Below are 20,003 nucleotides of genomic sequence, written 5' to 3'. Positions count from 1 at the left end.
GAACTGGGGCCTTAGTCAAGGTAGAGGGAATTATGAACAGTTCTAAATACCAGACAATATTGGCACAAAACCTTCAGGCTTCTGCTAGAAAGCTGAACATGAAGAGGAACTTCATCTTTCAGCATGACAACGCCCCAAAGCATACATCCAAATCAACAAAGGAATGGCGTTACCAGAAGAAGATTAAAGTTTTGGAATGGCCCAGTCAGAGCCCAGACCTGAATCCAATCGAAAATCTGTGGTGTGATCTTAAGTGGGCTGTGCACAAGAGATGCCCTCACAATCTGATAGATTTGGAGTGTTTTTTGGCAAAGAAGAGTGGGCAAATCTTGCCAAGTCAAGATGTGCCATGCTAAAAAACTCATACCCAAAAAGACTGAGTGCTGTAATAAAATCAAAGGGTGCTTCAATAAAGTATTAGTTTTGTGCACACTTATGCAACCATATTATTTTAGTTTTTATTTCTACTTCCCTCCACCTTAAAGATTTTAGTTTGTTTTGCAATTGAGTTGTACAGTTTATAGCTCACATTAAAGGTGGAAAAAGTTCTGAAATGATTTATCTTTGTCTCATTTTTTTACATCACAGAAACATGACATTTTAACAGGGGTGTGTAGACTTTTTATATATATATATATATATATATATATATATATATATATATATATATATATATATATATATATATATATATTATAATATAAAATATATTTATTTCATGTAATTAGCAAGAGTCCATGAGCTAGTGACGTATGGGATATACATTCCTACCAGGAGGGGCAAAGTTTCCCAAACCTCAAAATGCCTACAAATACACCCCTCACCACACCCACAAATCAGTTTTTACAAACTTTGCCTCCTATGGAGGTGGTGAAGTAAGTTTGTGCTAGATTCTACGTTGATATGCGCTCCGCAGCAGGTTGGAGCCCGGTTTTCCTCTCAGCGTGCAGTGAATGTCAGAGGGATGTGAGGAGAGTATTGCCTATTTGAATTCAATGATCTCCTTCTACGGGGTCTATTTCATAGGTTCTCTGTTATCGGTCGTAGAGATTCATCTCTTACCTCCCTTTTCAGATCGACGATATACTCTTATATATATACCATTACCTCTGCTGATTTTCGTTTCAGTACTGGTTTGGCTTTCTACAACATGTAGATGAGTGTCCTGGGCTAAGTAAGTCTTATTTTCTGTGACACTCTAAGCTATGGTTGGGCACTTTTTTATAAAGTTCTAAATATATGTATTCAAACATTTATTTGCCTTGACTCAGGATATTCAACATTCCTTATTTTCAGACAGTCGGTTTCATATTTGGGATAATGCATTTGAATAAAAAAAAAATTTCTTACCTTAAAATTTGACTTTTCCCTGTGGGCTGTTAGGCTCGCGGGGGCTGAAAATGCTTCATTTTATTGCGTCATTCTTGGCGCAGACTTTTTTGGCGCAATTTTTTTTTTCTGTTTCCGGCGTCATACGTGTCGCCGGAAGTTGCGTCATTTTTGACGTTCTTTTGCGCCAAAAATGTCGGTGTTCCGGATGTGGCGTCATTTTTGGCGCCAAAAGCATTTAGGCGCCAAATAATGTGGGCGTCTTATTTGGCGCTAAAAAAATATGGGCGTCACTTTTGTCTCCACATTATTTAAGTCTCATTTTTTATTGCTTCTGGTTGCTAGAAGCTTGTTCACTGGCATTTTTTCCCATTCCTGAAACTGTCATTTAAGGAATTTGATCAATTTTGCTTTATATGTTGTTTTTTCTATTACATATTGCAAGATGTCCCATATTGAAGCTGAGTCAGAAGATACTTCTGGAAAATCGCTGCCTGGTGCTGGAGCTACCAAAGCTAAGTGTATCTGCTGTAAACTTTTGGTAGCTGTTCCTCCAGCTGTTGTTTGTATTGAATGTCATGACAAACTTGTTAATGCAGATAATATTTCCTTTAGTAAAGTTACATTACCTGTTGCTGTTCCATCAACATCTAATACTCAGAGTGTTCCTGATAACATAAGAGATTTTGTTTCTAAATCCATTAAGAAGGCTACGTCTATTATTCCTCCTTCTAGTAAACGTAAAAAGTCTTTTAAAACTTCTCATTTTTCAGATGAATTTTTAAATGAGCATCATCATTCTGATTCTGATAATGGCTCTTCTGGTTCAGAGGATTCTGTCTCAGAGGTTGATGCTGATAAATCTTCATATTTATTTAAAATGGAATTTATTCGTTCTTTACTTAAAGAAGTCCTAATTGCATTAGAAATTGAGGATTCTGGTCCTCTTGATACTAAATCTAAACGTTTAGATAAGGTTTTTAAATCTCCTGTAGTTATTCCAGAAGTTTTTCCTGTTCCTGGTGCTATTTCTGAAGTAATTTCCAGGGAATGGAATAATTTGGGTAATTCATTTACTCCTTCTAAACGTTTTAAGCAATTATATCCTGTGCGATCTGACAGATTAGAATTTTGGGACAAAATCCCTAAGGTTGATGGGGCTGTCTCTACTCTTGCTAAGCGTACTACCATTCCTACGGCAGATGGTACTTCCTTTAAGGATCCTTTAGATAGGAAAATTGAATCCTTTCTAAGAAAAGCTTACTTGTGTTCAGGTAATCTTCTTAGACCTGCTATATCTTTAGCGGATGTTGCTGCAGCTTCAACTTTTTGGTTGGAAGCTTTAGCGCAACAAGTAACAGATCATAATTCTCATAGCATTATTATTCTTCTTCAACATGCTAATAATTTTATTTGTGATGCCATCTTTGATATCATTAGAGTTGATGTCAGGTATATGTCTCTAGCTATTTTAGCTAGAAGAGCTTTATGGCTTAAAACTTGGAATGCTGATATGTCTTCTAAGTCTACTCTGCTTTCCCTTTCTTTCCAGGGTAATAAATTATTTGGTTCTCAGTTGGATTCTATTATCTCAACTGTTACTGGAGAGAAAGGAACTTTTTTACCACAGGATAAAAAATCTAAAGGTAAATTTAGGTCTAATAATCGTTTTCGTTTCTTTCGTCACATCAAGGAACAAAAGCCTGATCCTTCATCCTCAGGAGCGGTATCAGTTTGGAAACCATCTCCAGTCTGGAATAAATCCAAGCCTTTTAGAAAATCAAAGCCAGCTCCTAAGTCCACATGAAGGTGCGGCCCTCATTCCAGCTCAGCTGGTAGGGGGCAGATTATGTTTTTTCAAAGGAATTTGGATCAATTCCGTTCACAATCTTTGGATTCAGAATATTGTTTCAGAAGGGTACAGAATTGACTTCAAGATAAGGCCTCCTGCAAAGAGATTTTTTCTTTCCCGTGTCCCAGTAAATCCAGCGAAGGCTCAAGCATTTCTGAAATGTGTTTCAGATCTAGAGTTGGCTGGAGTAATTATGCCAGTTCCAGTTCTGGAACAGGGGCTGGGGTTTTGTTCAAATCTCTTCATTGTACCAAAGAAGGAGAATTCCTTCAGACCAGTTCTGGATCTAAAAATATTGAATCGTTATGTAAGGATACCAACATTCAAAATGGTAACTGTAAGGACTATCCTGCCTTTTGTTCAGCAAGGGCATTATATGTCTACAATAGATTTACAGGATGCATATCTGCATATTCCGATTCATCCAGATCACTATCAGTTTCTGAGATTCTCGTTCCTAGACAAGCATTACCAGTTTGTGGCTCTGCCGTTTGGCCTAGCAACAGCTCCAAGAATTTTTACAAAGGTTCTCAGTGCCCTTCTGTCTGTAATCAGAGAACAGGGTATTGTGGTATTTCCTTATTTGGACGATATCTTGGTACTTGCTCAGTCTTCACATTTAGCAGAATCTCATACGAATCGACTTGTGTTGTTTCTTCAAGATCATGGTTGGAGGATCAATTTACTAAAAAGTTCATTGATTCCTCAGACAAGGGTAACCTTTTTGGGTTTCCAGATAGATTCAGTGTCCATGACTCTATCTTTGACAGACAAGAGACGTCTAAAATTGATATCAGCTTGTTGAAACCTTCAGTCACAATCATTCCCTTCGGTAGCTTTATGCATGGAAATTCTAGGTCTTATGACTGCTGCATCGGACGCGATCCCCTTTGCTCGTTTTCACATGCGACCTCTTCAGCTCTGTATGCTGAACCAGTGGTGCAGGGATTACACAAAGATATCTCAATTAATATCTTTAAAACCGATTGTACGACACTCTCTGACGTGGTGGACAGATCACCATCGTTTAGTTCAGGGGGCTTCTTTTGTTCTTCCGACCTGGACTGTAATCTCAACAGATGCAAGTCTTACAGGTTGGGGAGCTGTGTGGGTGAGATTACTGATCAATATTTTGGAACTCCGTGCAATTTTCAGAGCTCTTCAGTCTTGGCCTCTTCTAAAGAGAGAATCGTTCATTTGTTTTCAGACAGACAATGTCACATCTGTGGCATACATCAATCATCAAGGAGGGACTCACAGCCCTCTGGCTATGAAAGAAGTATCTCGAATTCTGGTTTGGGCGGAATCCAGCTCCTGTCTAGTTTCTGCGGTTCATATCCCAGGTATAGACAATTGGGAAGCGGATTATCTAAGTCGCCAAACGTTGCATCCGGGCGAATGGTCTCTTCACCCAGAGGTATTTCTTCAGATTGTCCAAATGTGGGGACTTCCAGAAATAGATCTGATGGCCTCTCATCTAAACAAGAAACTTCCCAGGTATCTGTCCAGATCCAGGGATCCTCAAGCGGAAGCAGTGGATGCATTGTCACTTCCTTGGAAGTATCATCCTGCTTTTATCTTTCCGCCTCTAGTTCTTCTTCCAAGAGTGATCTCCAAGATTCTGAAGGAATGCTCGTTTGTTCTGCTGGTAGCTCCAGCATGGCCTCACAGGTTTTGGTATGCGGATCTTGTCCGGATGGCCTCTTGCCAACCGTGGACTCTTCCGTTAAGACCAGACCTTCTGTCGCAAGGTCCTTTTTTCCATCAGGATCTCAAATCCTTAAATTTAAAGGTATGGAGATTGAACGCTTGATTCTTAGTCAAAGAGGTTTCTCTGACTCTGTGATTAATACTATGTTACAGGCTCGTAAATCTGTATCTAGGGAGATATACTATAGAGTCTGGAAGACTTATATTTCTTGGTGTCTTTCTCATCATTTTTCCTGGCATTCTTTTAGAATTCCGAGAATTTTACAGTTTCTTCAGGATGGTTTGGAGAAAGGTTTGTCTGCAAGTTCTTTGAAAGGACAAATCTCTGCTTTCTGTTCTTTTTCACAGAAAGATTGCTAATCTTCCTGATATTCATTGTTTTGTACAAGCTTTGGTTCGTATAAAACCTGTCATTAAGTCAATTTCTCCTCCTTGGAGTTTGAATTTGGTTCTGGGGGCTCTTCAAGCTCCTCCGTTTGAACCTATGCATTCATTGGACATTAAATTACTTTCTTGGAAAGTTTTGTTCCTTTTGGCCATCTCTTCTGCCAGAAGAGTTTCTGAATTATCTGCTCTTTCTTGTGAGTCTCCTTTTCTGATTTTTCATCAGGATAAGGCGGTGTTGCAAACTTCTTTTGAATTTTTACCTAAGGTTGTGAATTCCAACAACATTAGTAGAGAAATTGTGGTTCCTTCATTATGTCCTAATCCTAAGAATTCTAAGGAGAAATCATTGCATTCTTTGGATGTAGTTAGAGCTTTGAAATATTATGTTGAAGCTACTAAGAATTTCCGAAAGACTTCTAGTCTATTTGTTATCTTTTCCGGTTCTAGGAAAGGTCAGAAGTCCTCTGCCATTTCTTTGGCATCTTGGTTGAAATCTTTAATTCATCATGCTTATGTCGAGTCGGGTAAAACTCTGCCTCAAAGGATTACAGCTCATTCTACTAGGTCAGTTTCTACTTCCTGGGCGTTTAGGAATGAAGCTTCGGTTGATCAGATTTGCAAAGCAGCAACTTGGTCTTCTTTGCATACTTTTACTAAATTCTACCATTTTGATGTGTTTTCTTCTTCTGAAGCTGTTTTTGGTAGAAAAGTACTTCAGGCAGCTGTTTCAGTTTGAATCTTCTGCTTATGTTTTCAGTTTTTTTTCATTATAAAATTTAAACTTTATTTTTGGTGTGGATTATTTTTCAGCGGAATTGGCTGTCTTTATTTTATCCCTCCCTCTCTAGTGACTCTTGCGTGGAAAGATCCACATCTTGGGTAGTCATTATCCCATACGTCACTAGCTCATGGACTCTTGCTAATTACATGAAAGAAAACATAATTTATGTAAGAACTTACCTGATAAATTCATTTCTTTCAAATTAGCAAGAGTCCATGAGGCCCACCCTTTTTGTGGTGGTTATGATTTTTTTGTATAAAGCACAATTATTCCAATTCCTTATTTTTTATGCTTTCGCACTTTTTTCTTATCACCCCACTTCTTGGCTATTCGTTAAACTGATTTGTGGGTGTGGTGAGGGGTTTATTTGTAGGCATTTTGAGGTTTGGGAAACTTTGCCCCTCCTGGTAGGAATGTATATCCCATACGTCACTAGCTCATGGACTCTTGCTAATATGAAAGAAATGAATTTATCAGGTAAGTTCTTACATAAATTATGTTATCTGTCCTACTCTTATAGATGGGTTCCTGAATATGATGCAGTTCATTACTAGTAAAGATTTTGCTCAGTTAGCCAAGGTCCGTCATACTGCATGTGTTGTCTGTCATACCTGTTTATTGAATAAATGAAAAGATCAGGAAGATTATATGAAGGAATTACAGTATACAACAGAAGTAACTACAACCCTGTGCAATTTCACTTAAAGGGCCAGTAAACCTAGAAAATAATGTTATATAATTCTGCACATAGTGCAGAATTATGTAACATATTAGTGCTAGCTTTATGCAACATAATATAGCGGTTAAATTTTTATAAAAAAGAGGGTTTTTCAGACCCGCCCTCTGTGATCTACTGAACGGGTCTGTTTTTTTCTCTGAGCGCATCTGGGCAGCTGTCTAGTCACAGCCCGGCCCGATCGCGCCATTACACTCAATGTAGCACGCTCCCGCTGTCGGACATTATTTTCTAGGTTTACTGGCCCTTTAAATGTCAAATGATTTAAAATTGTATCACCTTAGAGTAATTGCATTACTTCTAATTTGAACAGTAGGGTATTTGCTCTTATGGAAAATTAAAAAACAAACCGTTTCGGTTTACTATATTATAAATACAGTTCCGACAGTAGGAAATCAATGGACGTTAGTACACCTTTAATTCAAATCTTTTATTATTTCAATACTTCGTATGTCCACATTTTTTTTTTTTGATGACAGGCTCAATTCTCCTCGGCATGGAGGATACCACTGTTGCACAAATTCCTGGAGAGATGTTCTGCCATTCTTCTGAGACAATTGTTTCAGCTGCTTTTTGCTGGAGCCGTTGTGTTGCTCTACCTTTCTCTTTAAAGTACTCCAAAGGTGTTCTGTTGGCTTCAAGTCAGGCAACATACTTGACCAGATTATAGTTTTTCACTTTTTTCTTCTCTATAAACTCTTTTGTGATTTTGGGAGTGTGCTTTGGATCATTATCACACTGGAATTTTCCTCTATTGCCAAACTTCTGGAGACTGGGAGTCATCTTGTCAGCCAGTATTTTAGTATATCCACAGGCATTCATGGTGCCATCTATAAATGTCATCTCCCCAACATATTTTGCACTCATATAGCCATATATCATCACACTCCCACCTCCTTGCGTCACTGTTTAGACTATTCATTCACTGTAATAATCCTGGCAAGGTTCACACCAAACATGCTGGACCCCATCTGAGCTGAACAAATTTATCTTGGCCTCATCTGAACAAAGAATGTGCTCCCAATATTCATTCAGGTTCTTTTCATGCTGTTTAGCAAATTTAAATCTTGCAGTTTTCTGCCAAAGAGAAAGAAGGGGTTTCTTTTCATGGACGCCGTCCATAGAGGTTGAAATTATACTGTCTGAGCTGTCACAGAAACTTCAATTTCCTTTGATAACCCCTGACACAAGTCTTAAGCACTTGACGATCTGTTTTTCAGAGCTAGATTGTGCAAGGAGCACACTGTCCATGGCGTCATTTTAGGAAGATGGCCACTGTGGCTCTGATTAGTAGTACTATGGCTCATTGTGGCTCTGATTAGTAGTACTATGGCTCATTCTACACCTCCTTATTACTTCTGCAACTATGTTTCAACTTATTTTTTAACTTCCTGTATCCTTTTCCATCTTTGTGAAGTCTCTCAATCAAATTTTTCAGTTCCTCTGGCAATTCTATTCCACGTGGAGCCATGATGCAGACATGCAGATAGAAACAGCACATAGGTCCATAATTGAGAAAGTTCTGGTGTTCACTGGTCATTTTATAAACATGTTCATGCTATTACGCTAATTGGAAATCACAGGCGTACTCAATTTTGTGTCAATGATCTAAGTTGTGTGTCAGTGCTCACAGGTGTATTCACATTTGTTGCATTGAGTTTCTACTTTGAGGCCTGTATTTTCAATATAGTCTTTCTAAAGTATTTGTTTTTCATAAGAGGAAATACTCTACTTGTCAACTAAAAACGAATGCAGTTATTGAGCGGTGATTTGACATTTGAGTGCTGTTGCACAGAAGTGTGAGTGTCACCTCTGTTGTATACTGTGTATCAGATTGGTAAAATGTTTTCCTTAATTGTTTGCTTTAGTTTTTAATATTAGTAATGTGACAAATTAAATACTTTACAGTTTTAGTCACCGAAAATAAAGGAAGGTATTCCTTTTATTTTAAAGGAATATGAAACCCCAAATTTTTTTTTAGACAGAGCATGAGATTTTTTTTTTTTAAATAATAATTTTATCGTTCCAAGAATACAAACATTAGTAAATATAGACAGTGGGAACATGCAACTTTAAAAATGTACTAATTTATTTCTATTATCAATATCTCCTTGTTCTCTTGGTTTCTTTTGTTGAAAAGCAGGGACCTATGCTTCAGACCCGGCCCATTTCTGGAGAACTATATGGCAGCAGTTTTGCCTTAGAACTAGATGGCAGCACTATTTCCTGTCATGTAGTGCTCCAGACGCCTACCTTGGTATCTCTTCAATCAAGAATACCATAAGAACAAAGCAAATGTGATAATTTAAGTAAATTGGAAACTTTTTTAAAATGGTATGCTCTGTCTGAACCCCAAAAGAACATTTTGGGTTTCATATTCCTTTAATGTTTAAAAGATTGGGCTTGAAATAACAATTGCCATTTTTAGTGCAATTTTTCAGTGCATGAATTGCATTGGTGATTAAAGGGATACTGGACTTCATGATAGATCTAAAAGTGTAACGCTCCTTATAGCTCATTCAAAAATAGATTTTGAAAAAAAAATTTTTAGGGCCGAATGTAAAAGTCTCTGCTCAGACCAGATGATCTGTAACAATCCGTTAGATCTACAGTTTCCGTAACAAGATGATCTAAAAGCACATATTGCACTGCATCTTGTTAAAGGCCATAACCTACATTTCTGCAAGTGATAATGAGATAAATACACACAGGATAGTGCTCAATAAAATAAGCATTTCAAAAGCGCATTAAGCGACCAATTTAACAAGGGCCAAATGGCCCTGAATGTAACTGTTTCTGTGCGAGCCTTCAGGCTTGCTGGAAACAGGAGATAAGAAACAGCGGTCTTAAGACCGCTGTCCTTAACTCGTATGCCTCTTCTGAGGCAGCAGACATCAATCCGCCCGATCGCATAAGATCGGGTTGATTGACACCCCCTGTTAGCGGCCGATTGACCGTGAATCTTCAGGGGGCGGCATTGCACAAGCAGTTCACCAGAACTGCTTGTGAAATGATAAATGCAGTCAGCATTGTTAAATGCAGACAGCATTGTTAAATCGGCCCTTAAATGTACACTGTAAAAACTGCAATCATATTATGAATATAAACTTGTATTAACAGTAGACATCCCAACTGGTGTTGAAAAAGCATTGCAAAATTCAATTTAAGGTACACAGCAATTTGCAAAAACAAATTTGAAATCGTAGATTTCAAAATTAGGTTCCTTTTATATTTCTTTTGTAAAATGAATCTTGCAGCATTGGAAATGAGGGTGTAGTTACCTCACAATTTGTATTGGAATTATCTAAACATATTCTGTATGCCTCGTAGTTGCTTCTTGCCAAATGTAGGATGGCAATTTTGTTCAAAATGTGTATTGCGCTTATTAAAGTGAAGGAACAGACATTTTGTGAAACTAGAAATTGTGTCATTTGTATTGTTTGTACTTAAAAAATGTTGATATCACTGCCAGGTGCTCCCTGTCACATTCCCTCTCCCCTGCAAGGATATACATTCTTGTGAACTTGTGATTTGCAGGGAATTCCTGGTTCAGCCCCTTTTCTTGCATCATTTTGTGAGGTCTGCCCATGCATGGCGCAGCATGATATTTCTCACCCTGCTGACCAATTTTTAGATCATTGGGCCATTAGTTAGAACGTGTCTCTAAGATTTATTAAGGCTTACTATTCTTTTTTTCTTGTGGTATTGCTGTTGAATTATTGCTAAAGTTATATATGTTTCCCTTTAATTTTGTGCATGCTTCTCTCTCTTTCTCCTTGAAGGAACTTATCCTGTCTTTCTCTCTCAACTCTGTTGTTAGAGACCTGGATGCCCGAGCAAAGAATGAGCGTTACAGAGCCACCTTCCGCCTCCCCAGAGATGAGCGACTTGATGGGCACACAGATTGTACACTATGGACACCATTTGCCAAAATGCACATCCCTGGTCAGATGTTTGTTTCCAATAACTACATTTGTTTTTCCAGTAAAGAAGAGGAAGTGTGTCATCTCATCATACCCCTTCGTGAAGTAGGAGTTCCTGTGATATCCACTTGTTACCCTGATTTAATTTTCACTATAGATACAATGATTTAATAGATACAAAGGGTGCCCTGTTCTAATATAATACAATAGTAATAATACCCAGGTCCTACAATTATATTTTAATAATAGAAGTATTATAATGAAATATCTGTCTGTTCTCTCAAGGTCACTATTGTGGAGAAAGCTGATAGCTCCAGCGTTCTTCCCAGTCCTCTCTCCATTAGCACCAAAGGCAAAATGACTTTCCTGTTTGCAAATTTGAAAGACAGAAACTTCCTGGTGCAGCGCATCTCAGACTTCCTGCAGAGGACATCATCTCAGAGAATTGGCGGAGACAGTAACGAAGAGTCACTGGGAATATTAAGGAAAGCAAGCACTGGGAACAGTAGATATGAGGTGATTCATTGCCCTAAATTTAGCCCCATTTAATAAATGTTTGCTAAATAACCAGCCACCATATTTCCTTACCCCTAAATAAAGTTAGGAACATACTTAATTTCTCATCTAGCGTTTTTTTCACTATGTTATACTGCAGCAATTAAGCTCTACAGCACTATACTTACTTAGTTTAACAAAATGCGCTCAGCTGTTCAGGGTTTATAACGTTGAATATATTACTATAGGGATGCTGGGAAAGCCAAAGAAGAAATAAGAGAGAAGAAAGTATTTCAATATGTATATCATATGATTTGAATTTTGCTTACAATGATGTTTAAATCCAAAGTATTAGCCAAAAAAAAAAAAAGTTTTCTATTCAGACATTTGATAACCAGGCTAAATGACATATAGAGAGTGTATATAACTTTCCAGCTTTTTGTCTTTAAAAGGACACTGAACCCAATTTTTTTTTCTTTCGTGATTCAGATAGCGCATGCAATTTCAAGCAACTTTCTAATTTACTCCTATTATCAATTTTTCTTCGTTCTCTAGCTTTCTTTATTTGAAAAGGAACTCATCTAAGCTATTTTTTTGGTTCAGAACCATGGAAAGCACTTGTTTATTGGTGGGTGAATTTATCCAGCAATCAGCAAGAACAACACAGTGTTTTCACCAAAAATTGGCCGGCATCTAAACTTACATTCTTGCATTTCAAATAAAGATACCAAGAGAATGAAGAAAATTTGATAATAGGAGTAAATTAGAAAGTTGCTTAAAATTACATTCTTTATCTGAATCACGAAAGAAAATGTTTTTGGTTCAGTGTCCTTTTAAATCTAAGAGCACGTTTCAAGAGGAAAGCCTTAAAGGACCAGTCAACACATTAGATTTGCATAATCAACAAATGCAAGATAACAAGACAATGCAATAGCACTTAGTCTGAACTTCAAATGAGTAGTAGATTTTTTTTTAACAAATTTCAAAGTTATGTATATTTCCACTCCCCTTGTACCATGTGATAGCAATCAGCCAATCACAAATGCATATACGTATAGTCTGTGAATTCTTGCACATGCTCAGTAGGATCTGGTGACTCAAAAAGTGTAAATATAAAAGACTGTGCACATTTTTTTTAATGGAAGTAAAGGGGAGAGTTGTTTAAAATCGCATGCTGTATCTGAATCATGAAAATTTAATTTAACATGAGTGTCCCTTTTAAAGGAATAGAAAGGTCAAAAATAAAATATGCATAGGTGCATTTCGAATCACTTTTGCAGTATATGCCCATTAGCAAAAATGCTTCTAGTATTACTGTTTTCTTTCTAATGACACAATGAGTCCACGGATCATCTAATTACTATTGGGAATATCACTCCTGACCAGCAGGAGGCACCACAGCAAAGCTGTTAAATATCTCCCCCCTTCCCTCCAACCCCAGTCTTTCTCTTTGCCTACGTTAGCGCAAGGTAGTGGTAAAGTTAGGTGTTAGTAAAAGATTCTTCAAGGAAGATTAAATTATTTTTTAAGTAGTACAAGATTGTGCTGCTTTGTTCTGGGGTGTAGCCGTAGTCCATATCAGTCTCTTCAGTAGAGCAGTGGTGGCTTTAGAGCAATGGGAACTTGTGGGACATAATTCTCACTGTGCCTCCCATGTAGTTTATGCTGCCCTAACTCAGAAAGCCTGAGTAAGATTACTCAGTCTTTATCTCTTTTTCCACAGGTCCATGTGAGGGAGAGGACCTCTCAAACCTGGTGAGCTGCCTTGCTGCAGGCTCAGGTTTCTCTGTGATTTTCACTGCTCCCGGTGGTTTAACTTTAGAACAAAGATGCTGACCGGTAGATTCTTTTTTTGAGACGCCCACGATGGGCGGAGCTATGGGAGGCGGCAATTTGTGTTGCGCGCCACTTTTCCCTTACTTCCTGTGACCGGGGGGAAAGAGAGTACAGTCTCAGTCAAGATTACGCATGTTTGTCTAAAGACATGTGTTTCTAGGACCGGAGAGCGGTTCAATATAACTACTGCCGAGTTCCGGATCTTCTACTAAGGGAATGCCGGCCCATTTTTGGTGAACAACCTGGGTTGTCCTTGCTGATTGGTGGATAAATTCATCCACCAATAAAAAAGTGCTGTCCAGAGTACTGAAACCAAAAAAAAGCTTAGATTCCTTCTTTTTCAAATAATGATAGCAAGAGAACGAAGAAAAATTGATAATAGGAGTAAATTAGAAAGTTGCTTAAAATTGCATGCTCTTTCTGAATTACAAAAGAAAACATTTGGGTACAGTGTCCCTTTAAGCTGAGGTGTAGAGGTGTTTTGCAATATTTTTAGTCCTATTTGCATAGAAAAATAAAAAAGTTACGGTTTAAAATTTAAAGTGACAGTAACGTTTTTTCTGTTTTAAAATTTTTATTAAAAAAATTAGATTTTTATTTGATAATTTGATCCACTGTGAGTCAGAATGGACCAAGAGGCCCTACAAAATGTCAATTGTTCTTTATGTTTTGATGCCAATGTGGAGCCACCAATCCCTTTCTGTTCTTCATGTATTGAGAGAATGTTGAATTATAGGGATAGACTTTTTTCTGAGCCAACATTTTCTAAGGCGGATGCTGTTCAGGAGTGTAATGACAATGTTCAATATATATTGCAGCTTTCTACTCAAGCGTCCCAAATTTTACCGCGTACACATGCAGTGCCCTGCCCTTCCTCTCTAACTTCTCCTGGAGTTACGTTGCAAGACATCGCTACCCTCATATCTTCTGCAGTCTCTGATGCATTGTCTGCTTTTCCCATGTTGCAGGGAAAGCGTAAGAGGAAGAATAAACATTCAGTAAGCGAGGTTACTGATGCAGTTGTTGCTATTTCGAATGCCCCCTCTCAGAAGCCTGAGGAGGATGATATATCGGTAGCATCTGAGGGTGAAATCTCAGATTCTGACAGTGTAATTCCTCCTGCTGATACTGAAGTTGTATCTTTTAGGTTTAAGCTAGGACACCTCCGTCTGTTACTCAAGGAGGTTTTAGCTACATTGGACGACAACGACACCATGGTGGAAGTTAATCCTAAAAATCCAGTAAGCTAAACAAATATTTTGATGTACCTTCCTTGGTGGAGGTTTTTCCTGTACCAGATTGAGCTACTGAGATCATTGCTAAGGAATGGGAGAGACCGGGTATCCCTTTTTCTACATTCCCTATATTTAAAAAGATGTTTTCCATAGCGGACTCTATCAAGCACTCTTTGCAAACAGTACCCAAGGTAGAATCAAGGAGTCTTTGCAAACAGTACCCAAGGTAGAAGGAGCAGTTTCCACTCTAGCCAAGAGGACTACTATCCCCATAGAGGATAGTTGTGCCTTTAAGGATCCTATGGAAAAAACATTGGAGGGGTTACTCAAAAAGATGTATGTACACCAGGGTTTACAATGGTAACCTGCAGTGTGCATTGCTACCGTCACTAGTGTGGTGGCATACTGGTTTGATGCGTTGTCTGATTCTATTAGGAAAGACACTCCCCTTGAAGAGATCCAGGATAGGATAAAGGCCCTTAAGTTGGCCAATTCCTTTATTAAACTGGGAGCAAAAATTTCGGGTTTTGCTGTGCTAGCCCGCAGAGCTTTATGGCTAAAAATCTTGGTCAGCGGACGTGTCATCTAAGTCTAAACTTTTAGCGATTCCTTACAAGGGAAAGACCTTGTTTGGACCGGGTTTGAAGGAAAAAATTTCTGACATTACGGAAGGAAAGGGCCATTTCCTCCTTCAGGATAAGAGAAACAAACAAAAGGGATGTTAGTAGTTTTCGTTCCTTTCGAAATTTCAAGGGAAATCCTTCCACTTCCTCTTCCAAGCAGGAACAGTCCAAACCCTCCTGGAGACCCAATCAGTCTTGGAACAAGGGAAAACAATCCAAAAAGCCTGCTACTGAATCAAAGACGGCATTGAGGGCCTGCCCCCGATCCGGGACCGGACAGACTTTCCTTCAATCAGGCTTGGGTTCGAGATGTTCAGGATCCCTGGGCGGTTGACATAGTATCCAAGGGATACAAACTAGAGTTCAAGAACTTTCCTCCCAGGGGCAGGTTTCTGATTTCAAGATTATCTGTAGACCAGACAAAAAGAGAGGCGTTCTTACTGTGTACGGGACCTCTCCGCCCGGGGAGTGATAGTTCCTGTTCCGACGCAGGAATGGGGTCTAGGGCTCTATTCCAATCTGTTTGTGGTTCCAAAAAAGGAGGGAACCTTCAGACCAATTTTAGATCTCAAGAGTCTAAACAAATTCCTCAGAGTACCGTCCTTCAAGATGGAAACTATTTGTTCCATTCTTCCTTTGATCCAAGAGGGTCAATTTATGACTACCGTGGATTTAAAGGACGCGTACCTGCATGTTCTCATCCACAGGGACCATCACAAGTTTCTAAGGTCTGCATTTCTAGACAAACACTTCCAGTTCGTGGCTCTTCCACTCGACATTGCCACAGCTCAAAGGTTCTGGGATCCCTGTTGGCGGTGCTTCGATTGTGGGGCATTGCAGTGGCGCCTTATCTGGACGACATTCTGGTCCAGGCGCCATCCTTTCAACAAGCAAGATCCCACACGGAAATGTTGTTATCTTTCCTGCGAGTTCCCGGTTGGAAGGTAAATTTGGAAAAGAGCTACTTAGTTCTAAGTACAAGAGTAATTTTCTTGGGAACCATAATAGATTCCTTATCAATGAAGATTTTTCTGACAAAAGTCAGGAATTCAAAGATTTTTGATTCTTGCCTAGTGCTTCAGTCCTCTCCTTGGCCATCAGTGGCTCAGTGCATGGAGGTAAACGCTCTGATGGTAGCGGCCATGGACATCATCTCGTTCGCCCGTTTCCACCTCAGACCTCTGCAATTAGACATGCTCAGTCAGTGGAACGTAGATTATGCAGATCTGTCTCCACGAATACAGCTGGAGCAGGAGACAAGGGATTCTCATCTTTGGTGGTTGTCTCAGGATCATCTCTCCAAGGGAACCTGCTTTCGCAGACCCGCTTGGGTGATTGTGACATCAGTTGCCAGCCTTCTGGGATGGGGAGCAGTCTGGGGCTCTCTAAAGGCTCAGGGAACTTGGACTGGTCGGAGTCTGTTCTGCCCATAAACATTCTGGAGCTGAGAGCAATCTTCAATGCTCTTCTGGCTTGACCCCAGTTAGCCTCTGCCTGGTTCATCAGGTTCCAGTCGGACAACTGAACTTCAGTGGCTTACATCAACCATCAGGGAGGAACGCAGAGTTCGTTGGCCATGACAGAGGTAGCCAAGATACTTCAGTGGGCGGAGACCAACAATTGCTTTCTGTCGGCGATCCACATCCCAGGAGTGGACAACTGGGAGGCGGACTTCCTGAGCAGACAGACCTTTCATCCGGGAGAGTGGGATTTCCATCCGGAAGTGTTTTCCAGCCTGATTGTCAAATGGGGTCAGCCGGAATTGGATCTCATGGCATCTTGGCAGAATACCAAGCTTCTGAGGTACGGATTGAGGTCAAGGGACCCTCAGGCTGTACTGATAGACGCCCTGGCGGTACCTTGGAATTTTAGTCTTGCATACCTATTTCCTCTGTTCACTCTGCTACCTCGGGTCATCGCTCGAATCAAGCAGGAGAGGGGCGTCGGTGATGCTCATTGCACTGGCGTGGCCTCGCAGGATTCTCATCTCTTCCATCTTGGAGACTTCCGTTGAGGAAGGAACTTCTACTTCAAGGGCCCTTCCTTCATCCAAATCTAGTTTCTCTGAAGCTGACTGCTTGGAGATTGAACGCTTAATTTTATCCAAGCGTGGATTTTCGGAATCGGTCATTGAGACCATGATTCAGGCTTGTAAATCTGTGACTAGAAAGATTTACCACAAGATATGGCGTAAATATCTATATTGGTGTGACTCCAAGGGCTACTCTTGGAGTAGAGTAAGGATTCCTAGAATTCTGACCTTTCTCCAAGAAGGTTTGGAGAAGGGCTTATCGGCAAGTTCCATAAAGGGTCAAATATCTACCTTGTCTATTTTGTTACACAGACGTCTGGCGGACGTACCAGACGTGCAATCGTTTTTTCAGGCCTGTGTTTAAAGGGACACTGAACCCAATTTTTTTCTTTCACGATTCAGATAGAGCATGCAATTTTAAGCAACTTTCTAATTTACTTCTTTTATCAAATTTTCTTCGTTCTCTTGCTATCTTTATTTGAAAAAGAAGGCATTTAAGCTAAGGAGCCAGCATTTTTGGTTTAGTACCATGGACAGCACTTGTTTATTGGTGCTGTCCAATCAACCCAGGCTGTTCACCAAAAATGGGACGGCATCTAAACTTACATTCTTGCTTTTCAAATAAACATACCAAGAGAATGAAGAACATTTGATAATAGGAGTAAATTAGAAAGTTGCTTAAAATTACATGCTCTATCTGAATCACGAAATAAAAAAATTGTGTTCAGTGTTCCTTTAAACCAGTTACCCTTTAAACCAGTTCTTAAGGTTCTTCAAGGGGCTCCGTTTGAGCCTATGCATTCCTTAGATATTAAGCTTTCTTGGAAAGTTTTGTTTCTTGTTGCTATTTCCTCTGCTCGTAGAGTGTCAGAGCTCTCGGCTTTACAGTATGAGTCTCCTTACCTTATTTTTCATTTGGATAAGGTAGTTTTACGTACCAAGTTAGGGTTTTCTCCCTAAGGTAGTTTCTGACCGGAACATTAATCAGGAGTTTGTTGTTCCTTCCTTGTGTCCTAATCCTTCTTCTCAGAAGAAACGGCTTCTGCACAATCTGGACGTGGTTTATGCACTAAAATTCTATTTACAGGCGACTAAGGATTTTCGTCAGTCTTCTGCTCTGTTTGTGGTATTTTCTGGGAAACGTAAGGGACAGAAAGCTACGGCTACTTCTCTTTCTTTGTGGCTGAAGAGTATTATTCGCTTTGCCTATGAAACTGCTAGACAGCAGCCTCCTGAGGGAGTTACGACTCATTCTACGAGGGCTGTTTCCTCTTCCTGGGCATTCAAAAATTAAGCTTCTGTGGAATAGATTTGCAATGCTGCAACTTTGTCCTCTTTTCACACTTTTTCAAAATTCTACAAATTTGACACTTTTGCCTCGGCTGAGGCCGCTTTTGGGAGAAAGGTTCTTCAAGCAGTGGTGCCTTCCGTTTAGGTTCCCTGTCTTGTCCCTCCCTTATCTGTGTACTCTAGCTTGGGTATTGATTACCAATAGTAATTAGATGATCTGTGGACTCATTGTGTCATTAGAAACAAAACAAAATTTATGCTTATCTGATAAATTTATTTCTTTTTTGACACAATGAGTCCACGGCCTGCCCTATGCTTTAGACAGGTTGTTGGTATGTTATAAACTTTAGGCACCTCTGTACCTTGTTGCTTCCTTTCTCTCCTTACTTTGGTCGAATGACTGGGGTTGTAGGGAAGGGAGGTGATATTTAACAGCTTTGCTGTGGTGCTCTTTGCCGCCTCCTGCTGGGCAGGAGTGATATTCCTAATAGTACTTAGATGATCCGTGGACTCATCGTGTCAAGAAAGAAATACATTTATCAGGTAAGCATAAATTTTGTTTTTAGCGACATATGCTGCGAGGGCCTGTACAATGCCAGATAGTTGGCGGCGGTGTGTATTGTGTCATTCTAGCCACTGCTGACTCTCTGAGAAGGTGTGGTGTTTGAATAGTGGTGCACACTGCAATCACCGCATATGTATGTATGCCGCTTACTAAACAGTGATAACTTACTTGTACTAGCATTTTCTTCATAAATGGAAAGAGTCCACTGCTGCATTCATTACTTTTGGGAATTCAGAATCTGGCCACCAGGAGGAGGCAAAGACACCCCAGCCAAAGACTTAAATACTCCTTCCACTCCCCTCATCCCTCAGTCATTCTTTGCCTTTCGTCCCAGGAGGTTGGCAGAGAAGTGTCAGAAGTTTTCGATAGGCTCTTCTGGAGGGTAGTACTCTTCGGCATGGAACTGGAGTTTTAAGTAGTCCTGTCAGCCTCTCAGTGAGAGCATGGGTGAAAGTTAGAGTCCGGCGATGCAGGGAGAGTCTTTCTGCGAAACCATCCCGACTCATATTAACAGCTCCACAAGCAATCGGCGTTGACGAGTTTCGCTGCCTGCTTTTTTTTCTCAAGTCCATGGCAGAAGCGACGCTACTATCTGTCACACTTAAAGGGCTGTGTTCCTGTTCCATGGCGTAGATTCCGGTAAGATTGTTTCATTTTACTTTCATCATGGATGTATTGTAATTACAACTGTTTATCCAAGAGGGGCTACAACCTTTCGGGGATAACTTTAACATAGAGTCTTAGTGAGGCTCTTTTTTGTATCTAGGAATCAAGCGTTAATATCTCCTGAGGGGGGTTATTGAACAGGGGGGTTTATAATCATGTTTGTTATGTGATTCTGTCTGCTATTGTGTAGTGTTGCTTCGGCTCATGGTTATTTTGGAACATAATGGCCTATGTCTAGTGATGCGTGCTTTTGCATGAACTGCACGGTTTACCTTGTGACTCCATTTCCGCATTCCTGACCATGTGGCGACAGAGAAATCCTGGTCTGCTGGTGTCTGGTTCTCTGGAGGTTGTGAGTGTCCTAGCCATTGGGGGTGTAAGTTGCCGTTTAGATTTTTCTTATTGGTCCATTTTTTATTCAGTGTACCAGTTATGGAGGATTCTGATTTTTTGGGAACGGATGTCTCTGATTCAGACTCTACTTCTTGAGAAGAATATGAATTGGCCAGGGTAATACATGCCCATCAATTATGTTCTGAATGC

General features: G+C 39.8%; 1 protein-coding gene across 2 annotated transcripts in view; it reads left to right on the top strand.

Annotated features, from left to right (window-relative positions):
* The window catches only part of TBC1D9B (TBC1 domain family member 9B), a 424,635-nt gene that overhangs the window by 109,249 nt on the left and 295,383 nt on the right, over positions 1-20,003 (top strand). For both annotated transcript variants that reach the window (XM_053718644.1, XM_053718642.1), the window contains exons 6-7: positions 10,616-10,823; positions 11,004-11,234. In XM_053718644.1, coding sequence (XP_053574619.1) covers positions 10,616-10,823; positions 11,004-11,234 — 439 coding nt within the window. The remainder of the gene's footprint in view (positions 1-10,615; positions 10,824-11,003; positions 11,235-20,003) is intronic.

Source organism: Bombina bombina, chromosome 6 (genome assembly GCF_027579735.1).
Source record: "Bombina bombina isolate aBomBom1 chromosome 6, aBomBom1.pri, whole genome shotgun sequence".
Taxonomy (NCBI): Eukaryota; Metazoa; Chordata; class Amphibia; order Anura; family Bombinatoridae; genus Bombina; species Bombina bombina.
Note: the sequence above shows the minus strand (reverse complement) of the source record. Positions and strands in the feature narration are given on the sequence as shown.